This window comes from Pundamilia nyererei, unplaced genomic scaffold (assembly GCF_000239375.1).
Source record: "Pundamilia nyererei isolate P.nyererei 1_Seehausen unplaced genomic scaffold, PunNye1.0 scaffold00151, whole genome shotgun sequence".
Taxonomy (NCBI): Eukaryota; Metazoa; Chordata; class Actinopteri; order Cichliformes; family Cichlidae; genus Pundamilia; species Pundamilia nyererei.
Window position 1 is genome coordinate 1049822 of NW_005187552.1, and position 23936 is coordinate 1073757.

The 23936-nt window shown below is 42.3% G+C and overlaps 1 protein-coding gene across 2 annotated transcripts in view; it reads right to left on the reverse strand.

Moving 5' to 3' along the window:
- Nucleotides 1–23936, reverse strand: part of stim2b (stromal interaction molecule 2b) — a 51868-nt gene that overhangs the window by 1023 nt on the left and 26909 nt on the right. Inside the window, exons 1-10 of one of the 2 annotated variants that reach the window (XM_005744914.1) lie at nt 17858–18042; nt 10862–10973; nt 9289–9400; nt 6939–7054; nt 6643–6820; nt 5472–5649; nt 4651–4812; nt 3024–3124; nt 2083–2321; nt 1794–1983 (exon numbers count right to left, since the gene is read on the reverse strand). In XM_005744914.1, coding sequence (XP_005744971.1) covers nt 1794–1983; nt 2083–2321; nt 3024–3124; nt 4651–4812; nt 5472–5649; nt 6643–6820; nt 6939–7054; nt 9289–9400; nt 10862–10958 — 1373 coding nt within the window. In that variant the 5' untranslated portion in view covers nt 10959–10973; nt 17858–18042. Of the gene's footprint in view, nt 1–1793; nt 1984–2082; nt 2322–3023; nt 3125–4650; nt 4813–5471; nt 5650–6642; nt 6821–6938; nt 7055–9288; nt 9401–10861; nt 10974–17857; nt 18043–23936 lie in introns of those variants that run through there. The other variant, XM_005744913.1, reaches the window with a different exon arrangement.

Here is a 23936-nt window from a genome sequence, read left to right on the forward strand (position 1 = left end):
TGGTGTCGGGGGTTTCAGACCCCAAGAACCGAACCGCAGACAGACGGATGTCGACGTTGTTTGAGTGCAGAGTGAAGGTCGGGTCTCTTACAAACTGTCTCTGACAAAGTGAGAAATATAAATCAGCTTATTGGCTCCCAGCTACTACCACCTAATGGAAACCCCTAAAAGACAAGTCAGGTGAGCCGAGTTGGTGTTACTGGGAAAGAGGTTGTACAGAGATGCTGCACCCACAATGTCAGACTGAGTCACTAAAGAGTTGTGACTTTTTTCCTTCTTGTTATTTTTGATTAATTCTTTTATCAGTTAGAGATAAGAGAAAATATTTATTGAACACAGCCCGTCTCTATCTGGGATGTCCAGCCACCGTTTAAGAAGTACCTCGACTCCACGTCTGTGACACAAGTTCAACTTTTGGAACCATTTTTCAGCCGTAACTAAATGTTGAGGACGGTTATTCAGCGTAGAAATGTCTGCTGGGATATCACATGTTGGTGTATTTTTTCCTTTCCTTGATGTTACAATTCCACAGTCCTCATCTGGGATTTATTCTCCCTCACAGGAAACATAGAACTTGAACTCCCTGTAACACTTTATTTTGAAGTCCAGGCTTTTGTCCTGTGACCTACCGGCATCACTACGTAGCACATGCACCTAGCATGCACGCCCTGATAAAATAAAACAAGGCGGTACCTCACACTCTGCCACAGTTACTTGCTCTTTGGAGCCCCTACTGCTAACTCTGTATCCGCCTCAGAGAACACAGAGCAAATGTTGTGCTTCTGGCTGCCCTCCAAATCCATTACTAAAATCACTGGTGCTCGCATGTTGCACAGCTAATGTGGCTTGTATATCCACGGGAGAGCTCTGAATTAAAAAACAAAACAAACAATAACAGCAACTTTTAAGACTTTAAACACTATTTGGAACCAAAAAAATAGCAATTTCAGCATTTCCAGGTCTATGGACATAATCTGCAGTTCAAACAAACCTTTCTGTATCCCACCGACGTTTGACGGCTCATTTTGACTTCTGTGGTGAATCTTTGTGGAGGCTAACTGAAGGAAGTAGCCGACACTGTTGCCAGCATTCATGCTTGCCCCTCAAGTTTACCTCTTTGGTACATTCTTATAATTTCAGAAAATATATGAGAGTCTTTTTATTTGACAGTATGATTGTTTTTCCTTATATTAATGTGATGATTGTTATTCTCTCACTGATAAATTCAAACGCTCCGGTCAAAAGCAGCCAAAAGTCCACAGGAGGAATCTCAAGTACTGAACAGGTGGACGTGAGAGGTGTTAGGTTACGACCTAACTACGTAACCTCTAAAGTATTCTTCCTTCAGTCAGGCTCAGCCTCTACCATCAAGTCTCTCTAAATGCAGCTGGACAGGTTCTGAGTTATTTTGCTGACAGACAAATGATCCTGAAAATGTCTCGAGTTTCACTGAAAACTTCAGCGAGGCCGAGCCGCTCCTTTGCTCTTGGTCTGTCCGTGGTTCAAACAAAGGGCTGAATGCTGTGATGTTGTTACATAACCAAACTAGATTTTGCTAGACCCGCTGACTGATCAGGGCAGCCGGGGTATTTTAATGAGGTGCTGAACAGAGGTCGGAAAAGAGGTGCTACGGCAACTAACAGCAGAAGGAAATGTATGTATTTGAAACATTAGCGCGTGAAATCCTATTCTTAGGAGCTAAAACTGAATGAAGAAAGTTTGTAAAATGTTTCTCTTTTGAGTCCTTTTGCAAACTAAAAACTTCACACACACAAACACATCGCCACACATACCCCCTTCGCTCAGAGTTGAACATGATAACATCGTCATCTGCCTCGGGGCGATAAGAGAGGGACGAGCTCGCCATGGACAGCAGGTCTGGGTCTGCAGACATCAGCGAGGACTGCGGGGAGCTCAGCAGGCTCCGGCGGGAACGGCACATGCTGCTGTTGCGTGTCAGTGCGGGCCGAATCAACGTAGTCCCTGGAGGACGAACGAGGAGAGGCAAACGGAGACGTCAATATTTATGCCGTGCCACTTTTGCGGCTACAAAGCGTCGGCGCGCTCTGCCGCCTCGCTCACCTGTGAACTGTGGAATGATGGGAGGCGTGTCCTCGTCCAGGTCGTCCACTCCTCCCGCGATGGGGTAGGGGGGAACCGAGACTCGCGGCATCACCACCCAGCTGTGGTCTGAGTAAAGGCTGGCGGTCAGGCTCGGCAGACCCGAATTATTGACCACAGGGAAGCCGCAGAGCTTCTCGATCTGCTGCCAGCGGTGGAGCCGCTCCCTCAGGCACGCCGTTACCTCCGACAGGGCTTTCCTAATATGAAGACGAACGAATGAATAAATCAGACTCAGTTAAATTAGAAAAGCATGCAAACACTGAGCTTATTCTGCTTCAGATTACCGATCAACATTCCCCAGTCAGACTCAGGAAGATGCCAACTTTGCTTTGAGCCATCAGGGTTTACGGATTTAAACTTGTGTCTAACACTTTCGCTCTGTTCTCACGCTTGATCTTCCTCTTTTGAACACAGATGAATTGTTTACCTCAGTGGCGCTACCTAGCTTCTCCAAGAGCTCTGAATATATTAAATACATCTCATTGTGTTTATCGACCCATGAACGTAAAAGCTTTATGTGGTAAAAAAGACAAAACGAGCAAAAAACACACAAGCAGGCAAGAACTCGACACTGTAGAGCTGTTTTTCTTAAATGCATTGAGCGCTCTGATGGCTCAAACAAAAGTATTTAATCCCCACACAAAGCAAAGCTGCCAAGGATAAAGTCGTCGTTGGTGTAAAAAGGCACGGAAAGCCTCACCGACTGTCTGTACTCCTAACTGCCAGATCACACCTGGCTGAAACAAATCCTCTCTTCCTGTGTTTACTTTTAGCTGTTGAATTACCTTTAAGATCACGTCATGAAGCGTGCAGCACCTCTGTTATAAATGCCTCCTTATAAATCTATATCAGGTGATATTTCTTATTGTAATCTGCACATTAGAGTCTGTCTTTCTTACTTTGCTTCTAGTATCTTGTGGTCCACCTCATCCAGTGACGAGCTGTGGGCTACGTGAAGAGTCCCAAACACAGAACCTCTCTTCTTTTTTATTTTCTCTGCCTGAAATGGGGAAAACATAGAGTTACTTTGGCTGGAATTTCAGCTTCACATCAGCTGAATTTTCTTTTTAATATTGATAGTTCAGAACAACCATCATCTCAAAGGGCTTTATACACCATGTGATGTAAATACACACCCCAGACATGTGAGAAAGAAAAAAAGATGACATTTACATCAAATTCTGTTCTTAGCAGTGAGTCAGAGGAGGTAAAGTTAAAGAAGCAAGGCTGGGATGGTTTGGACATGTGCAGCGCAGGGATAGTGGATAAAATGGACAAAAACGGACCACAGAAGAGATTCCTGGATGTAATGAAGGAGAGATGCTGTGACAGAGGAGGATGTTGGGGATAGGATGAGACAAGCTAAAGGAAGCAGCTGAAAAAAGAGCAGGAAGCCGATTAAGAGAAGCTAATATGATAGAACATAAACTCCCTCCCAAGTTTTTGTTAAATTGAGTGGAAACAACAAAAAACACAGCATCTTTACCTAAAAAGGCTGATCACTGCACTAAATCTTTCTCTGTTGTAAGCCAGATTAATGTAGCTGATGTAAACTCATTCACTGATGTCTATTTGCATCTAATGGAGAGGATCTTCAGCTCCAGTCCATTATGAGCTTCTGCCAGACGCAGGTGACAAAGAAAAACGTGCTGAATCATTTGGTCCTATTTCTTCACTATTTACCAGGCAAAACATCACAGAGTAGTTACGCGCCTGCTAGGATGCAACGCACTGCTGAGACTTCAGTGCTTGAGATGAAGTACGGTGGCCCTGAGAGGTCAAATGCACTGCAGCTCAAAAAACCCACAAGCAAATAGCTAGCAAGCGTTTCCGGGGACGCAGTGACTTGACGGATCAGCTGTAGAACTGACAGAAACCAGAATGTGACATATCGCACTGAGACACGCTTAAAAGAAGCAGAGGATTCATTAGTGTTGTTGTGGGCTAGCATGCGCTTCAATCACATGATTTATATAATACTGTAGATACATGTTTGCTATTAGCTGTTTACTGTTAGCTTGTCACTTCCTCAGCTGGTCCGTCAGGTTATTGTCGCCCCAAAAACACATTTTCTTTCACGTTTTTTTCCCCTTTAGCTTTTTCTGATTGCTGGTGCTTTCTATTTGAACTCTCAGGGCCACTGTAATAAAGAGATATACAAAAGTCCCCTGGTGTAATGGTAGTAGTTTAGTAGTAGTAGCAGTGTGTCCTGCTCAGTCAGATTTGCAGTTCCATAATATAAATGGCTTTTTCTCCCCAACATCATTCCTTTAAGTAATCCAAACAGGCAACAAGACCTTCTTTTAATGTTTTAAAATCTCTGCCAGTGCTGATCTTTTAGTAATTTCCAAACGTTAACACTTCATGAGATGTGTGATATCATGCCAAATCACAGCACGTAACCTTTGGAGAGCTTAGTGGTCACATCCTCACAGCAGCAGCTTCTGCTCTCTGTCCAGCACCTCGTGTCCTTCTCGTGTAATCTTTTGAGCCTTGGCAATAACCTATCAAAAGTTAGCCGGTTACCTCGTCTTTGGCGACGCACAGCTGATTTTCGGCGCTCTGCTTCTTGATGTTGTAGTATTGAACTTCCACTTCGTGCGTGAGCTGGAGCCACTTCTGAAGAGCTTCGGGCACCGAGCGCTCCGACTGCATCTCCTTCTCCGCTCGCTTCAGAGCTTTCCGTACCTACACGGGGAAGAGCGCGATACGCGAGAGGCCAATCAGATTCGCTGCCAAAAAACAAAACAAACAAACAAACAAGAAAGCACCCTTTCCCACAGGATATCGATCAAACGCATCAGTAAGTGAAGGTTAGCGTTCAGCGAATTTCAAATGAACTCCATTTACTGTTTAAGTCCTGCGTTCGCCGTGTGTAAATGAGCCCAATCCTGGCTCGCCTGCACGGAGAGAACTCATTACAGAGAGATATATCGGTGCTGTATTTCCATGTGAGGGGAAATGAGGCAATCTCGAGGATATGCAAAGTAGGTGTTTTATGGAAGAAATGAAAATTTAATGCGGAAAATATGAAATTAATCCTTTCATTTCAAGTTGTTTGCGCCACAGTAATGAATACATTTACATCCGCATATTGCGATGTCCCAGATTTTCGCCTCTATCCCTTTATTTCATGCTCTGAATCGAATATACAATTCAGTATTTACATAATGATAATAAATGTGACTGTTGTATATGTGAATACACTGGATATTCCTTATGGCGCCATAGAATCTGAAATTACATTGCAGCCAACAGCCAATAGTAGCAGTTTTATGGTTGTGTTTCCCTCACTCTGACTAACAATAAATCTGTTTGCGAGCAGGACTCCGGGGCAACGAGCGTACCTGTACGAGCTCCTCCTCGGCATATTTGAGCCGGCTCAGCTCACATTCGGCGCCCTCTCGCAGCTCTCGGAGCCTGTGAGCCTCCTTCTTAGCCCCGTCAATCTCATCCCTCATTTTCAGCTCGAGGTTCTGCTTCTCCACAGCAACTGTCCGGTTCTCTTCTTGAGCCTTTTCGAGCCTGGAAGAGGACGGGAAGGATACACGGTGAGGCGGAAACATGGGAACACGGGAACAGAGGAAAGTCGTGGATGTGGTGACGGAGGGGATGCAGAGGGTTCGTGTGGTTGGGATGGAAGGTTAGAACACAGCCAACTGAAGAAGAAGAAATAGGGGTATTTGTATGCTTAGAAGGACTTTATAAGTACTGTAGGGCAATGAATTCCAAAGTGTGAGCTGGAGCCCCACGGTGGACCGCATCGGTACTGCAGGTGTGCCAAAGTAATAACAGAAATCCACTATATTTAAAATATTTATTTATATAAAAAGTGGATTAAAACTGGTAACAGGAGGTGGTTAGTTTGTGATATTACTCGTCATTCGGACCTAAATTGACTGATTTCTATTGAAGTTTGTGTCCCAGCAGCAGGTGACCTTAAAAAACTTTGCCTATTACTTGGTACCATTAGGAATTTATAGCCAAGAGCCTGTGTTGTTTATGTTTTTGGAATAAAATCACTTATCACTTTCTTCTGTATTTTGATTAGAGTGAAGTTTGGCTGCTCTCCGTGGGGTTTTCTGGTTTTTAAGTGGGCCGTAGCACTCTTGCCTGTGGGAATAACTGCTGTAGGCGGTTTAAGTTTTACATGATTTAAAAACAAAGTTTGGATTTCACCCGCTCTAGATGACAAAGAATTAAGTACATCTTCATGTTTCTCTCTGATTTTCTGAAAATTGTTTCATGGTTCAGGCTTTAATTAGTTAAGGGTATAGTTAAGGTGTTCAACTAAGGTGACATCGTTGTTGTATTGAAGTCATTGCATGATAAAAACAAGTGATAACAAGTCTTTAAGTGATACAAAGCCAGGACAGATAGAAGAACATGCCTCAGCCCATAGCGGTGTCACTGCTAACTGCTGCACCACCGTGCTGCTGTTCTCTGTGAAAGGAGAGCGGCAGCACGTGACCATTAAATCAGTGTTTCATCTAAGTCTAATACACATCCCTCTCTTACCGACTCTGCAGGTCTAACAAGCTTTGCTCAGCATGTTGCAAGCTCTCCAGATCCTTCATCATCTGTGAGATGTGCACCTTGCTGGACTTGTTCTGCACGTAAGCAAACCAGCAGCCCCCGACACCGATCACAATGGACACCATCAGGACGAAGTCTTTCATCCAATTATGTTGCGGACCTGTGCGGGGAAGGACGAGCAGGAGAAAGAGTGATGGATTCATGCATTCATACGTTTTCTTTAAGCTCATTTTCCACTGATATTCATGAAGTGTGATGACACGCGGCTTTATACTTACGTAGCGGGGGGCCGAACAGCACTGCATCGAGCGCCTTTAGGTTTAGTTTTTGTTTATGCCGCTGGTCTAATATCTTCAGCTGCATCGACATAAACGACGGTTCATTTGCCGCTATTCTAAAACGGGGAAGAAGAAAACACAGGACTGAATGCTAAACAAAGTTTTCAAAGCGAACTAAAACTAGATGTGGCAAAAAACACATTTGAAACATCATACAAGAACTGCTGTTTGTTTTACTCTTTGTCAATTTGTTATCTGCACAACATTAACGATACAATCAGAGGGACACGTGATGCACATGTTTATTGAGACCGGGGCGTTCACATGAGTGTGAAGCTGTGTTTGCATTGCAGTTCTTAAACATCGCACAAACACACTCTGCATAAAAACTAAACCTTACACAAGCAGCTTTAAACAACAGGAACAGCCAAAACCACACTGAGCTGAAGAGAAACATTAAAAATGAAATAAAATCAATACAAACTACAATGACTCTGAGTTCACATGACCTCATCCTAACAACACAAACGTTACCCATTACAACAGCAGCTCCTAACAACGACTCAGCTAAGTAACATCACACTAGACGAGAAGACACAACACGAAAACAGCAAAAAACTGCAGTTTATCTATTGGCCACTTAGCCCAGCTTGTTTCCCCATAAGACCCCCATGTTAAAAAGCATATTTACAGCCAGATAAACAAGACAGCCTTGACCTCCATAGATAGCTTCCTCCCTTTATGTCTATAACTTTTTGTTTGAATTTATCTGGATACTGGAGTTAGAAATAGCTTCGATTGACAGGTGGGCTGACACGGGCATGTGCAGCTAATCAACATCTGTGTTTGTACTACTGGTGCCTGTTAGGGTTCAGTTCCATTTCGCAACAACAGTTACCTTAAAGGTCGTCTTGTAATTATTAAACCCTGCCTCTCTCTGTCGCAGTGTGTCTTTGGGCCCCTCCCCTCACCTCTTTTTTGAAGCCGGGGCAGCAGATACTTGCTGTATCAGAGTTTCCTTCCTGTAAAAATTGAGTTTTTCCTTCCCACTGTCGCCAAGTGCTGCATCTGACTGTTTGGATTTCTTTTTAATATATGAAGTGCTTCGAGACAGCTGTTGTCATGAATGTGGAGCTAAATAAGAAAAACTCAACTGAACTGAAAGGTGCTTTAAACTAAGGTAAAGACCCTACAATATTAGAACCAAACCCCCAACAATGAGTCGATACCCCATACAGCACTTGGCGACAGTGGGGAGGAAAAACTCCATTTTAACAGGAGGAAACCTCCATCAGAGGCAGGCTCAGGCAGGGGGCAGCTGTTTGGGTGGAACATTTAATGCATTTATCTGACTTGTATAATGGTGTGTTTAATTTGTCGTTACTTATAGTTTATGGATTATAGATTACTAACAAAGCTAGCTAGCATTAGCTCCATAAAAACCAACATGTTTGCAACCAAAACGCTGAAACCAGTTTGTGACTTGCATCTCTTAGGCAGCCTGTGAGTGTAACAGAGTTAGTGATACACTCTCAGCTCAAACACACTCGACGTGGTGACAGAAAAAGAGTTCAATCCTTCTCTACACCGACGTCTCCCAGGACGCCTTCTTCACACCACCGCCGCCACCACCGTCTTAATCGGCGCAGACAACATGGCAGGCTGATGAAACCCTACCCCTCTCGCTGTGACATCACTTCATGAGTCAGCTCCTATAAGCTCTGTGGCGTAACATGAAGCTCTTCAATAACCTGCCACCCACCATCCTCCAGTCTACTCATGCCGTAAATACAGAGTGCAGTGAGTCACAGTCCATCTGAATATTTTTCTGTAATGTCGACGCTCATTAAATTTCATCTTCACTGCGCTGCGTGCGGGAATTTTTCATATCCTGGGAGCGCTTTTAAAAGACTGAGCCACCGACCTACGATTAGGTTCACAGCAGATCGTGAGAAGTCAGGGACATCACTCTGAGTTCAAGAGCATTCATAGATCTTTGGGTACTGCTGCATGTTTGACTTCATGACCTGTCTTGGAAAAGAAAAAACCTACAAGCCTTGGAAAGTTTTCTCATGCAAGAGCAAAAGAAGGGCTCTTAAGTTGTGCTATTATTGGCTGTGTTGCCTTTTACAACCAGCAGTGGGCAGCATTGAACAGACTAATGAAAGCTAAGGCTGCTTTCAGATGCTGTAGCACAGTGTGTTCAATAGAAGCAAATGACAAAAGAAAAGACTCCATTTACATGTGTCACACTGCAAATTCCCACAGATGTTGTGTCATTATGTTGTTGCCCCAGGAAAAGAAAAAAAAAGCAGAGCTGGTACGTTCGATTGAGTCGTGCGGTACTGACCGAGGTAAAGTGTTCCCCGTGATCCGGAAGTCCCGGAAGTTCTTCTCATACTGCGGTAGCTCCACCGACTCCTTCAGCCACCACACCGTGTCCTCCGTGGTCCAGTTGTGGACTGATAAAAACAAAGAGGGGAGGAGAAAAATGAAGATGTTTTTGTTATCTTTGAAAGCACACACACACAGATCAGTAACTAAGATGTTTTACTGCTCGTTATCTGCTCCTCTGCATTCCTCCAAAATTCCCCAAAGCACGACAGCACTCTCAGTCTGGTTTAAGGATCAAAGTTAAAAGCACTCGTTGCACACAAACCCTCCCTGTGTGACGGGTAAATGAGTATATGTTTCATTACCAGGTTGAGATTAATTGCCGTTGCATCATTTTGCTGTTACGGTAAACACACTGGCATTTATAATGCACAGCTTTCCACTCTTATTGAGCACTCGAAGTGCGATTACAGCACTTTTTAGGGTTCGGTGTCCTTTCCCTGGGACACCTCAAAATGCAGACTGGAGGAGGCTCTACTTTCTGGGCCACAGCCAGTCCCAGAGTTATGTTGGGACACACACTAAGTTTGTGGTGAGTAAATGAAGAGATGTAATGGTGGGAAAAATGACTCAGGATAAGACACCAAGCTTCAGGCTTTACCTACATTTTATTTTACCAAGACCCATGAAGCATTCAAACAACATAAATCTAGGAAGTTTATTTTTTGCTTCAAACATGAGTGCATGTGAAGAACTTGTTCTAAAACCCAGTTAGCTGCACAGATACATCAGCGTGATAAACAAACAGGCACAAACAAGCTGAGGAAGACAGACTGTGGTTGCAGATAAGCCACATATGTCACGGGTTATAAAAAAGGAATTAGAGAGGGGATGAGACACAGTGGCGTAAACACAGCTTCACTTTGCCATTTACAAGGACATTTCATCAGGCAAATCGTTACTTTTTTCTACTGCCCCTGAGAACCTGATAATTACAATATTACAAATAAAGGATGACTGAAACGACTCAGAATTTCAGCTGGGTTTCTTGAATGGAAGTGCGTTTGCTTAAACTCTCATTTCACTTTCTCTACGTTCTGCAGAGTGAGTAAAAGCTCACGCTTTGTTTTCTTTGAGTAAATGTCAGTAGATGTTCGTTCGCTCCTTCAGTCCTGGCTTTTTGCAGAAGTCCGTCTGACGTCTCAGAGAATCATGAAGTTGTTTAAGGTCACTTTTGACTTTAGCGCAGTCATCTCAAAAGAAGAAGGTTCTGGGTATTATTATATTACCAAATAAAGCACCAGCGCTGCTATAGTAGAAGTAGCATTTCATTCTCCGTAGCGGTTTTAATTATGACTATTATATATACTGGCATATATCGTCTTCCCGATAAATAGGTTGTTTGTTTTTTTAAGTGCTTCCTTGTTTAACTGCTCACTCCCTGTTATCTCCACTATAATTATAGTACAGGTATCACTTATAGCAAGCCTCCCTACATGTGTCAAAGTACCAACCATCTCATGCGGGACAGTTATGCAGATTTTTGGGTTTTTAATGACATTAATTCAGTCAACCTGCTTGCTTTTTACCTTCAGAGGTTTTCCAGCCCCTCCACAGCTCCTCCACAGTGATGTGCTGGTCTTCACGGTGCAGGTTGCTGTGTTTGTTGGTTTGCTGCTGCTTCATATCTTCTATTATGAACTAGGAAAAGAGAGAGAAAGACAAGTGAGTTTCAACAGATTTTCAGAATCATCCTGATGGATGTATTTGTAGGTTTTTTGCAGAGAACATTTTAAAACAAGTGTTTTTCACTAAGATCTCCAGGGGGGATGCAGATGGCTGTGCTTGTCTTTGTATGTCCATGTGTGGTTTTGACAGAGGGAGCCGCAGAGAGTTGGCTTTGCCTAAAAGTCTGGATTTGGATCACACACACACACACTTTGTTTTTGCTCAGCTTTCTTCCTTTTAAGGACTTTGAAAGGAGAAATAGACCCATGGCAGAGGCGCCACTTCCACCTGTGTGTGTGCTTTCAGCTTCCAGCTGTCCTCCTTTGGTAGACTAAAACTAAAAATGCCCCTGTGGAGTATGAGCTGTAGCAAACAAACCCACAAAGAATTGCCAGAACACCGGTGGCATCAACAAGGATCATGGCTGACTACAAAACACCTCAAAGCACTCATCTTGGAACAATATTTGTATGTGTGTGTGGCCTTGGCATTGATGTAAAACCTGATCTGCCATCTAATTCAAACCTCGTTGTTTCTGATAGGTAATTAGCCTTTTATATCACACAGCAAAGCTCGGTCCTATTGCATCATGCTTACCTGCAAACGTGACGTCTAAAAATTGCTGTGAGTGTTTCCTAGACTCATTTGAATAAGGTGTAGAGTTGTTTTGGTAGATTTAAGGCAATATCAAGAACCACAAAAACACATTTACAAGCTATCTGTATGTGACTAACACCTAAAATCTTGTAATGGAACAGAAGGACTGTGCACTTCTTTTATCCACCGTCTTTTGTGTATCGCCTGTTTTGCATCAAAAAAGTTGGAAACAAGTCACAAAAAAGGTCTGTTTATAATAATGAATGTATAATAAGTATTTAATAAGTGCTTTGACCTAATAAAAACAGTCTCTGAAAATGTCCTGAACGGAAAATCACTAACCAGTTTTCTTCAAATGAACACACACACTTGGTTTTCTTTCTAGTTTATATTTCGCCATGATTTGTCCCTTTTAATCTGTTTCTGAAAAGATAAAAAATCGACCTGAGCAATGCATGAATGACATGTTATTATTCATGTACCTTTCCATGTACAAATATTTGTCCTAGGAAGCCTTAATGTGCTGCAAAGTATGACCAAATATCAAAGTAATCCTGCAATCCCCACCTAACTCTTTATTTCCCAACACAATAAAAACATAAGCTACTGGTTCTATTCAAATCTAAAAATGAATAAAAGAAGCATCTAACTTTATGCAGGTATGTTAAGCAAAAACACCCTTTTTGTTTACGCATGCAATCAAGTTTAGATTAAGAACAGCAGGAACAGACACGTCTGCACCTCGATGCAGTTAACTGCAGTTAAGGGACAGATAAAGAGAAGCTTATGCAATTAATAGTAAAGATGCCCGAGCTGTAGAATTAAAAGTTCCTGAGTTTTCAGCTTAGGTGTAATCTGCAGGGAGCTCAATATACTGTTCGCAATTCTAGAAAAACTGTCTGTACATGTCTGAGGTAAATAAAATGGACCGCAAGTTCAGAGCGTCCTGACGACGGAGCAAGAAGCACAAAACTGCCCCACCAGCAGCAGCAGCAGCAGACAATGGTACTTCTAATCACGTAGGACTGAATGTTTGAGCAGCAGCCGAGGGTTTTGACATTTCACACAATTATGAATCATGATTACAGATCAATGAGCTTCACATCTGACTTGATAAGGATAAAACAGCACACCCAGTCTCTAAAACAACTAGAAAAAATATCGTGTGCTCGCACCAAGACAGCTGTTGTCATTACCGCTCGACTGCGCGTTCCTTTGAAGAAGTCCTAAAAGCATTTAATGACACATCTTGAACGACGTGCACGTGTGACACAGACGTATGGGCGCACACGGGAATCTATCGCGAAAATCAACTGGCACTTTCACGCATCTCTGTAGCGTGCTGAGAGAGTCTGAAGAAGCGCCGTGAGTTTGACATTGAATACATAAAAGCTGTCTGTTGTTGAGAGGCTGTCTGCTACAAATGTTCCCAGCATTCCTGCTGTCACAGGAGAAAGATCATTTTTAAGTCTTTTCTGAAAGCCTTCTGCGCGGTTCGTGTCTATGTACGCTCATATATTCGAATCCACTAACTTGAGTAAAGTGACTGAATCGCTTCTTTTGTCAACACAAAGTCATACATCTCTTAACACACAATGGATAACTGGCATGAAAAACAGAGAAACAAGACATGATACAGAGAGGGTGATAATGTAGACTTGTAACTTAAAAAAGAAAAAAGAAACAGAGGCCATAAAATGTTCATGTTTATGGCCTCTTCCTGCGTTTGACTGTGTCAATATACATGAGATTAAAGTGCGTCAGCTGTGTGTTTATTCAGAAGCTTGATCCGACCTTCACACACAAACCTGGTGTGTGACTCAGCGCATTAATCGAGACACGAATCAGGGTCCCTGGCTGTAGTTCTTACAGCTGAGCAGGGGAACATGGCCACCACGTTTTGCTGAAATCTGAACTTGACCTTGAGGTCACCAGTAATAACTGCACTTGTATTGTACCAATTTGAAAATCCTGTGTTGCTTCGTTTTCGAGTTATCCGGTCATTAAGTGATGACGTGACGAATCCTACTTCCGGGCCTAAAGTAGTCTGCGTTTAATATGGCTTTTGTGTTGTTAACATGTTTAATGTTATGTATTTTCTTCTATTTAATCTCAAAAAGCTCCTAAAACAGTCAGTGATCACTGTTGACCTCCCTCGGCTTTTATTACCTTTAATCTTTAGAAGCAGAAAATTAGAGGTCATTCAGGTCTTTATGTCTAAAACATTCCTGCAGACTAACTAATTAGTGTGTGTCATCTGGTTTGAACAGATGAAACTGGGTATTTGAATGATTCTGCACAAGGGAAGCGTATGTAATGCAAACAGAAGTGGCCCTAGCATAGAACCGTGTGGAACTCCATAATTAACCTTAGTTTGTTTATATGAACAAAATCAAGTCTATTAGATAGATATGATTCAAACCACTGCACTGCAGTACCTTTAATACCTACAGCATCCTCTCTGTAATAATAATCTCTGTAATAATAATCGAACACTGAACTGAGGTCCAGCAGGACAAGTCAGTTTTAGGTAAATTTCCTTCCTATGTGTTTGGGCTTATTACAAAGTTGATGTGTCGTTAGTTCTGCATGTATTTCGTCAGAAACTGAATTATCGGGTGATCTAAAAAGAGATGGAAAGCTTTCGGAATCCAGTCCAATTATTTGGTTTCATTAATGAAAGAATCATGGAACAGCACAGACTATTCAAATTATAATCAGTGGAATTTCATTTTAAGAGTAACAAATCTACAAACTACAGTTTACACTGTACCTAAAATCTTGGTAGTCCACGTGTTGCTGCCTGTGTCTGCACGAATCAAAGGATTCGAATTTGGTTCTGAAAGGCAGTTTCACTGCATCAGTTGAGAACAAAAATCCTCTGAGAACATTTGCCATGTTCTTCTTTCACAATAGAAATGCAAATTTGTCTTCTTACTGACGTAACACTGGGCACCAGCTGAAGGAACTGACGGCCTGCTGAGTCACTGGAGGGACCGCAATGTGTGCAACGCTAGTCTAAATTAGTGTCTCGAAAAGCCTTTTAATGCTCACTTTATGAAAAGAAAAAATATGAAGTGGTGCTGGCAAAGATGTGAACTTCAAGGACATTTCACCACATAAGAAAAGACAAAGGACGGCGAATATGAAGACATTCTTTCTGTTGCAAACCTTGAGAGATATCCTAATGGCCACATTTGCTCAACAACAAGCAGAAAAAACACATGCTACAAGTAACACATTAGCACTAGTAAATGAACAACTGTATAAGACAAATAGCTGCTCGAGTGTTATATTAAAAGCAACAGCAATTGGTTGCACTGCTGCAGCATGAAACTAATTGCAGGCAGACTAGCAGGGCCTCTTTGCATATGTTGAAAGGCAGCTTTGCCTTTGCTTTATGGGACCATATAAAGTAAGCTAAGAGGCATGAATGCAATGATAGGTCTTTGTGGCTTCTGTGGTTAACAGTTAAGATAGCCTGATAGCTGTGATAGTTACAGACACAGTGTGTAGCTTGCAGAATACATTTCTGCAAAGTGATTAAACGTCCTTTATGTTTCCAGGGATAGACAGCCTCGGTCCTGAAAATACGACAACACGTCTACATACACAGACAGAGAGTGGCACATGTTCAGAGCGAGGCAGACATGCACACAGCAAACAAAGACAGATTTCTTCATATCAGATTCCAGATTGGGGGGAGTTGGCGACATACTTCCCATGAGTCTCTGCTTTCTCTAAACAGTCTAGACTCTATTCACCCCCCCAAATATCTACTGTATCAATCCATCTGTCCTCATCAGCTTATCTAATATTACTGGAAGTTATTACACCCATCACTTATCTATCACCATAACCCGGAGTGATGATATTTTTAATCAACAGCATACCTCAGCGTTAATGAAAGTCATTAGTTTGTGAGTCTGCAAAAGGAGGATAATTAAGTTGATTAATTATTATTAATATGTCGCAGATTTGGAACAAAAGGTGAGGTGCACTTGGCTGCAATTCATTATAACGTGAACTACCAGGAGGTACACCTGATTTATCTCACATGACAGCTGGGCAGACTTTTGTGAAACTGTAGCTCCCATGATAAAAAAATCTTTTTCATCCCTTTTTTTTGTGCAGTCAGGCTTGTTACTTCGCTCAAGATCAAAGTGGGTGTCGTTTTGCGTAACATTGTACTCATGTCACGTGCTCTTCGGGTTTTATCAAGTTATTCTTAGAACAGCCGAGGTCTGAACTTTCTGTTCTGTCGTTAGCAGCAGGTTTTTTTTCCGTTCACATCAGTTTGACAGCAAAAATAAAACCTTACTTTGGGAGATCAGAAGGCCTTTCACAAGATAATGCCTTTATTCTTCCAACTTTCTTTATGTGAGATTCAGACAATGGTTTTTGTCTCGCCTCACTGGTACCAAGAGGACAAACCACACCTTCTGTGTACTGACCCCCCCATCCAACATCCAGCAGGACATTTTCTATGACATCATACTGCTTTCTGCTGCCAAGAATTTTTTCTTCCATTAATGCCCCTAACTTTAGAACCATTTGCCCCTCAATGGCAATATCTCCATCGATCACCAGGCTAATGCATCCGTATTCACAAGGAGTCACCACAGGAGGTAGTTTGAGTTAGCGGATTTTATTATTATTATTTATTTTTATTTTCTTTAAACTGGATGCTGTTCCTGATGCAGCCCACCGGTTGGTGAGCAATTGGTGGAAGTTGCTGGTTGTCACCATGTGAACTCAGTCACAAAGAGAGTGCTCCCTGTGATTGTTGTGATTCTAGTTGGTTGCTAGCAAATTTCTACAGTCTCCCACACTTCGCATGGAAGACTCCAACTTGTCTGCAAACGCTCGGCAACCACTTGCTGAGCCTTAACGCTGCAATCAGGAAGTTTCAAAAGTCGCAGCATTTACTCTAAAGGAAAACGTCTGTGTTTCCAGACTGTGTTGAACTCATGGTTTTGTTTCCACTCAGGCAAATGCAGCAATCTGCTAACGACCAAAACAACCTGAAAGAGTTTTCCGGTGTAACACCATATTCCTCCTTTCACCTAGGAACTGCTGCCGGATCAGGGAATACACATTTTTCCCTAGCAGTTGGCGGTTGCCATGGAGTCATGAATTAATTTCTAAGCCTGTGTGACAAGAGCCTTTCTTAAATAAACGTTCAGAAAAAGTCACTGTGTCTCAATTTCTCTACTCCTATTATTACACTTTGATTTAGTGGACTGTTTGCTTACACAGCATGAATATCATGGGGTTATCTCAAATAGAGAGTGGCGGAAATGGTGTTGAGCCTCTGACAACACATAGAGAGCTATTAACATCAAACAATGCTACAACACATACAACATTAACAGCTGATAAAAATGTGTTTTAGCATAGTTTTAGCACTGCCACATCCACATCCACAGATGACACATTTCTCCTTGTGGTTTTACTTATTTTGACCTTTGATGCTTTAATTAATATTCTTGTTCTCTGTAACATTAGTTTAAACAACCAAGAAACCAAGGCAGTAGCACCCAAAATGCTAACGCTAGGCTCAATGTTAGCATCAAAGGGGAAGACTGGGAAACAGAAACCAGTAAATGACATTAGGTGGCTGTGTACATCTTTTCTATTTATTCCATGGTTTTGTCCTGGTTCTGCGATTCGTCCCACCATCGAAAACATGCTTGGGTAATTGTGCTGTTACTGTGCGCTTCATCAATGCAGTAGCTAACATGTGGAGATCTAAAATTGAGTTTGCCTGCAAGGGGAGATATCTTATCTTAGGGAAAGTAAGTAGAAGAAGGAAGTATCTTAGGAACAAATATGCTTAACTGCTTAAAGAGAGATCAGCACGAACATTACCTTTTATTGTATTTACATATTAAACATGCAGCTAGAACCAGCACTGATTAGCTTTGCTTAGCATAGCTCTCAGACGTAAGGGGAAACTGCCAGCCTGATTCAGGTCAAAATAAATAAACCAGCCCGATTATAAAGAAAGACAAAGAGTGTGCAATCACTTTGCAGTTGCTGACGCAGTACTGACACTTCTGGCAATGTTGTAGTACCAAGAGATAATTAGAAGGGATACATGTTAATTACTGCACTGCAGCTAACACCTTAATGCACAAACTCTGTCCTCTTTCAAAGCTTGGACTTGTGACTAAAATCTCATTTGAATGTTCCCTCTAAGGCATTCCCAGACAAGTCAACAAAACTTCAAGAAGCTTCTTTTTATAGATATACCATACCCTCCATGCTCCATGAGGCTCCTCCTCAAGTTTCTTCTCATCATAGCAGCCTCATCACAAATAATAAATATATAATGTACGCTTATATTGGTACAGGCTTCTCACAGGCAAGCCTAATTTTGCCGCTAAGTTATAATGCACGGCCTGTTAGGAACTAATAAAGCACGCACACAGTAGCACCACCGCATCGCCCCTTGCTGTGATCTGGGTTGTGTCCATGTGATTTCAAGTGATGCAACATGATCCAGTCGAACGTCCCTTTGGCAGTCGAGCAGCACACAGCTCAGCACCCTGAAGGCAAAGACGTGCACCTGCCGTCCCCGGTGACTGATCTCAGAAACAGACCCCGAAACGTCACTCAAAACCACCCGACAAGACCCAGACTCGCAGCGTAATAAGAGACGGGATTATGTTTAACTGGGCTGGATTCCTCGTCAAATTTCAAATGCTTTTAGAAGACTGTAAAAAAATATTACTGTGACACTTGTGGGTTTCTATATATATATTAACGGTATATATTTAGGATAACGAGAGAGGGAGGAAAGAAAAACCTGATGGATGATTGGAGACCCACATTAAGGGAGTGCAGATTATAAATATATTATATATGAAACAACTTCAAACATGATGATGATAAAAACCCTTTGATTGGTGGGATTCTGTCTCTATTATTGTGGAGTCTTTACCTTGAGCACCTTGAGGCGACAGTAGATTTGGCGCTATATAAATAAAGTTGCATTGAACCCTGGTAAATTTTCACCCTCCCGTGACAATTATTTATGACTCTCCTCTCTTAAAGTGAACTTTCAGAGCAGCCCAAGCCTCTTTTTTTTTGTTTAACATCCTGGTTGATATCTATGTGGCGTGACACGTCAAGTAAACGCTGCCAATGCAAAGGGAACAGAGATATGTTGGCCTCTATACTTCCTTGTTTGCTCTCACTCCTCTATCACCCTGTGCTGACAGTACATTTAAGGTGGTAACTTATGCATTAAAAGCTAGATATTAAGTGAGGCAGACATTGAGATTGTGGTCAAAATGAGCAAAAAGAGCTCAATCTGTACTCAAATACAGGCGAAGACTGTGTATGACCTGTGTGTGTGTTTGTGTGCGCATGTTTTATTACTTGTGTGGTGATATGACGTGCGGTCAGTGTTGTCTCTGTGGATTCATTTCCATCTTCCATAGCGACAGTGATTGTGGTTAAGTTACAGAAGAATTTTAGAGGTGAAACAGGTTCATGTGTCAGCGCTGCCAGGCAACCGACAACTGTGTGAAAAGATCGCCTTCATACTTTCAGAATCAATGTAATGACATTCTCATCATGCTAGGGAAGCGGAACAAGGCTTTACTATGTAATGGAAATATTTAGCTTTTTCAAATGTGGGCAACTGAAATGCAAAAGTCTTGAGCCACCCCTTCATTTCTTTCTATTTTGCTCGGGGAATGGGAAATAGGAGGGACAGCAGTTTACTGAAACATGTGCATGGAAATGAGGCAAAGACAGAGTTTGTACAAACTAACGAGCTTGAAAGTCAGTTTTCGGTTTGCCCTCTTTTATTTCTTTCTCGTCGTTTCTTTAGTCTTCGGGAATAGTTCTCCAGGCTTGTCACGGCCTTGCCTTGCTAAGCATTAATTTCTTTCTCCAAATGATGTGAAGATCATATTTACACAACGTGTAAACGTGCTTAAGGTTTGAGCGATGTTGATATACGAACAGCCAACAGAGCTTGAATAGAGGATTATGTGTGTAAAATAAATGGGCTCAACACAGATGCCACTTGGGGAAAGCCATCCTCCATCATATCTGCCTTAAAGACAGGTTTTCTCATGTTTTCTATCAAATATACAGACACAGGAAAACATGACCACAAAGCCACTTGCGTCACTGTCACATACGTCATCGCCTCTGTGGAAACATGACTTCATTTGAACTTGACTTCCACCTTAAGATTCTCTTGAAATCTTTGGCATGAAAAACAAATATCATGCTCGTGGTCATGACATGATCAATGTCACCTTACTGGGATAAAGGTAGCGGGAAAGAGGGAAAGGAGGAAGTGCCACAGAGGGTGTAGGGTGTCAGCCAGGTGGCAAAGGGGCAAGAGTGTGATTAGGTCTTGATTGCCAAAGGCCAGATGTGAGCTGACCCCACACGTCAGTCTGCCTCTTAACTGTGTACCTCCTTTCAGCTCATCACTGCTAGAAAGAGCCTGACTGTAAATCAAACTGCTGGTAGAATGCGACCAGTCGTCCCAAATACCACAACAGGGGATCGAATGGCTAACTGTAGCCCACAAACCCCTAAACCAAACTTTCACATCATAAATACAGTTGTATTAATTACCATTTATTACATTAAGAGCTCTCTTTCTAATCCCTTTTGCATGAATTCAGACTTACCAGGCTTCAGTTCATCATAAATATTTCAGAAAAACTAACAACAAGATCCAAAAGACACGCAGAATTTCATTACTATTACATAGTTACTATTTCACATCTGAATTTTAGATTACATTTTAAAGGTTTTGTGGGATCACTGAGGTACACATGGGGTTGCCGTCCTTCTCAGGAAATAACTAACATGGAGTTACCATGATCCAGCTGAACGTCATTCACCTTTTAAGTGCTCATGATGTTGACTCACTGAGAGACACACAGGTAAAAATTCCACCTTAAACGTTACAGATTCTTTCGTCCTGTTGCGCAGTCACTTATATAAATGTATATTAAACTTCCGCTGTGGAAGCAGTGGATGCATAACCTACGAAACAAGTCGCAACTTAACATTGTGCGTCATTAATAGCGCTACATCCGTGCCTACTAAGCCTATATAAGCCTGAGAGCAGCCTATGATCCTGCACTGTGTTTTTGTGTAGGCTGAGGTTAAAGGCTCGGCCCTGTCGGCCCCACTCACTGCAGAGCAATCTGCCGGACCACACCAAACTTTGAAAAACACAAACACTGTGTCTCACTTCCTTCTCTGGGTGCACATTTATTTAGCACACGGCAGTCCCTGGACTCTTTATTAGGTACACCTGCTCACTTTTATATCTAATCAGCCGGTTTCCTGCAACTCGGTGCATTTAGGCATGTAGACATGGGGAAGATGACCTGACGGCGTGTTGTCTGCCAACTGGAAGATCAGTGAATTGATCCCAGACTCCCACAGTCCACATACCCAAGTATCCTTGGGCAAGGTACTGAACGCCAAGTTGCCCCCAATGCTTCCATCAAAGCGTGAGTGTGTGTGTAAATGCTGGAAAGCTCCGAGGCATAGATAAAAGTGATTTCTGAATGTGTGAGTGAGACCTGTAGTAGGAAAACACTTGGAGTGCTCAACTGAATAGAAAAGCGTTACATAAGGCCACGTCCACGCTAATACATTTTCGTTTGAAAGCACACACCGTCCACACTGAGACGGCGTTTTTGGTCAAGGAAAATGGAGCTTTTTGAAAATGCTCTCCAAAGTGGATACATTTGAAAACGTCGTTTTCGCAGCGCAGTGTGGACTGCGTGAACAGAGACTTTTTAAAACAATGCATTTTAGTCATGTGATGCAGTCATGTGACCAATTAAACTAAGATGAAAGAGGGCATTATACAGAAGTTGTTTTGTTTCCTCTCAATTTTGACAGCCCTATTAAAGATTAATACCAGTTTGTACTTGCTCCACATAGCTTTTCTTCAAATTCCTTAATTCTCACTCGCTTTTGCAACTTTGTACTTTTGTGTTACCCGTAGCAACAACTCCACCTCATTGTTAGTCCATTTAAAAAACTCGGATTAGTGTAGATGTAGCCTAAGATTCAGTCCATGTAGCCACAGTTGTTTGTGTGAATGCACTCGTGCTCTCAGAATAAGAATTGCAATGAGTACTGTATATTCTCGTTTATCTGCACTACTGCACTGTTTTATCTTTGTAAAGCACCAACTAACTTGGTTCTGCAGTGGTCTGATTGGTCAGATTTGTTGATTTAGATCCTCGCTCGATTTGAAAAAAATCAATGCTCTTTGTATGAAAAATATTTTTGACGTATAAAATATTTTACGCGTCCAGTGTGTCTGTGGTCATAAAGGTCAGAACGTGATATGAGCCGGATTTTGATGAGGCCGAAAAAAGACAAATCACTTTTTTCAGTCACAGTCTCCTGCTCGTCTTTCATAGAGCCAACGGATGGACAGCCACTAATTTGATAAAATAAATCTGCCCAGCTTTGAAACCCGGCTCCATTTGTCTCAGGAGACCAGAGGAGAGGTTCGAAAATATTAGGTAACAAATAAACAGCCAAAAACAACATAAAAGAAACGATCAGCCACTGCCTTTACTGAGCCAAAAGGTGATACTAAGCATGGGGACATTCAGTATCGCACTCGTATACTGTACACGCAGGCGTCGGTAATCCACACACAGACGGACACACAGCTCCTCCGTGTGGGCTGAGGTCCAGTTCCGACACTCCAGCCCTCGGAGGTCTTTAGACGGGATTCACACAGCATCCGGCCCTTTACTGAGGCGCCACCACAGGGCTGTGGGGTATAAACGGTTTCTCACACCAGCACTTCTCAGGCAGTTAAAAACGTCTCTGCCAGCAAACACACATGCACACACACACATGCATGCACACACACACACACACATGCACAAACATGCACACACGCACAGAAAATGTGACTGCAGTCCCAAGTGGTTGCTTTTGAATGTAAGGAGGTGGCTGATTACCAAGAGACCCACAGGGCACACCAGGTCAGCGTGATCTCAGATGTCAGCCATACCCTCCAGCACACACACACACCATCCATGCATAAACACACACTACAGTACCGGTGATACTTTCACCTCTTCAACTATCCGGAGCATCAGCTCATTTACTCAGAAGTAAAACTTTTCCAAATGACTTTCTGGAGCTCTAAACGCTTTTAGTTTAACCTCAAAAAGCAAAAAGAGTCAGCGCACGCTCTCGATAAAACTATAAATATGAACAGTTTCAACATTTAATGATAAATTACATCACAAGTCGTATGAAACTGTAAGTAAAGAGTCGTGTGCGTCTTTGATGATGTGTCTGTATGTTAGGAATGCTGACTTGGCCGTCTCCTCCGATGACTTATTGCCTTTGACTGATCCAATGCCACAAGCTTTTATTCACTCTTAGCTTTGTAAACTAAACATTTACTCAGATTTGCCAGCTTTCAGCAATCAGCTGGAGCAAGTTGCATTTATAAAATAAAAAAAAATAGGTCAACTTTAACCATTTGGGTGGCCTGTTAAACAACAGGGTGTGTTTCAGAGGGCAAAATACACTTTGTGAAATCTTCTTCACAGAAATGCAATTTAGGTATAATAATTATGTAACCGCAGCAGCTTATTGTACTATAAAATGTGTTTTCATTGTTATCAGCCTAGCTCCTGCCATATTACGTTTCTTTATAGTCAGAGAGGTCACAAATTTTACAGCAAAGCAGTAATTAAATCAGAAAACTAGGAATGTAACAAAACTGGAGGGATTTTTTTATTACTTTAGTAAAGGAGATGTGCTGGGGACAAAATATATGAAAAGAAGATGGAGACTAGGCCTCGTGTAAATCAAATGTTTTCACCATGACTGTGTAGAACAGCTCACCTACACTTACGGGACACAGCGGATCATCTGGCTCCACCTCAGCCAAACCCTAACATCCTCCTCTGCCGCGACAACGCTCTGCATGTCCTCCTTCACTACATCCATGAATCTCCTCTGTGGTCTTCCTCTTCACCTTCTGCTTGGCAGCTCCATCTTTAACACCCTTTGTCCAATATATCCACTAGGGGTGCAACGATACTCGTATCGGTATTGAACCGTTCGATACAGTGCTTTCGGTACACATATGTATCGAACAATACAAAATGTTTTATTTATTTTATCAACTTTCCTTCTGACGATGCTGTCTGTGTTGAGCGCTTAGTGGATCTGCGCTCGACTACTCCGCCTAGACTGCACTGTCGAGCGCAGATCCACTGAGCGCAGCGCAAGCTAGCGAGACAGAAGCTAAGCTCGTTGCAACATGGCAAATTGAACCTCCCCCACCCTCATTCAGAT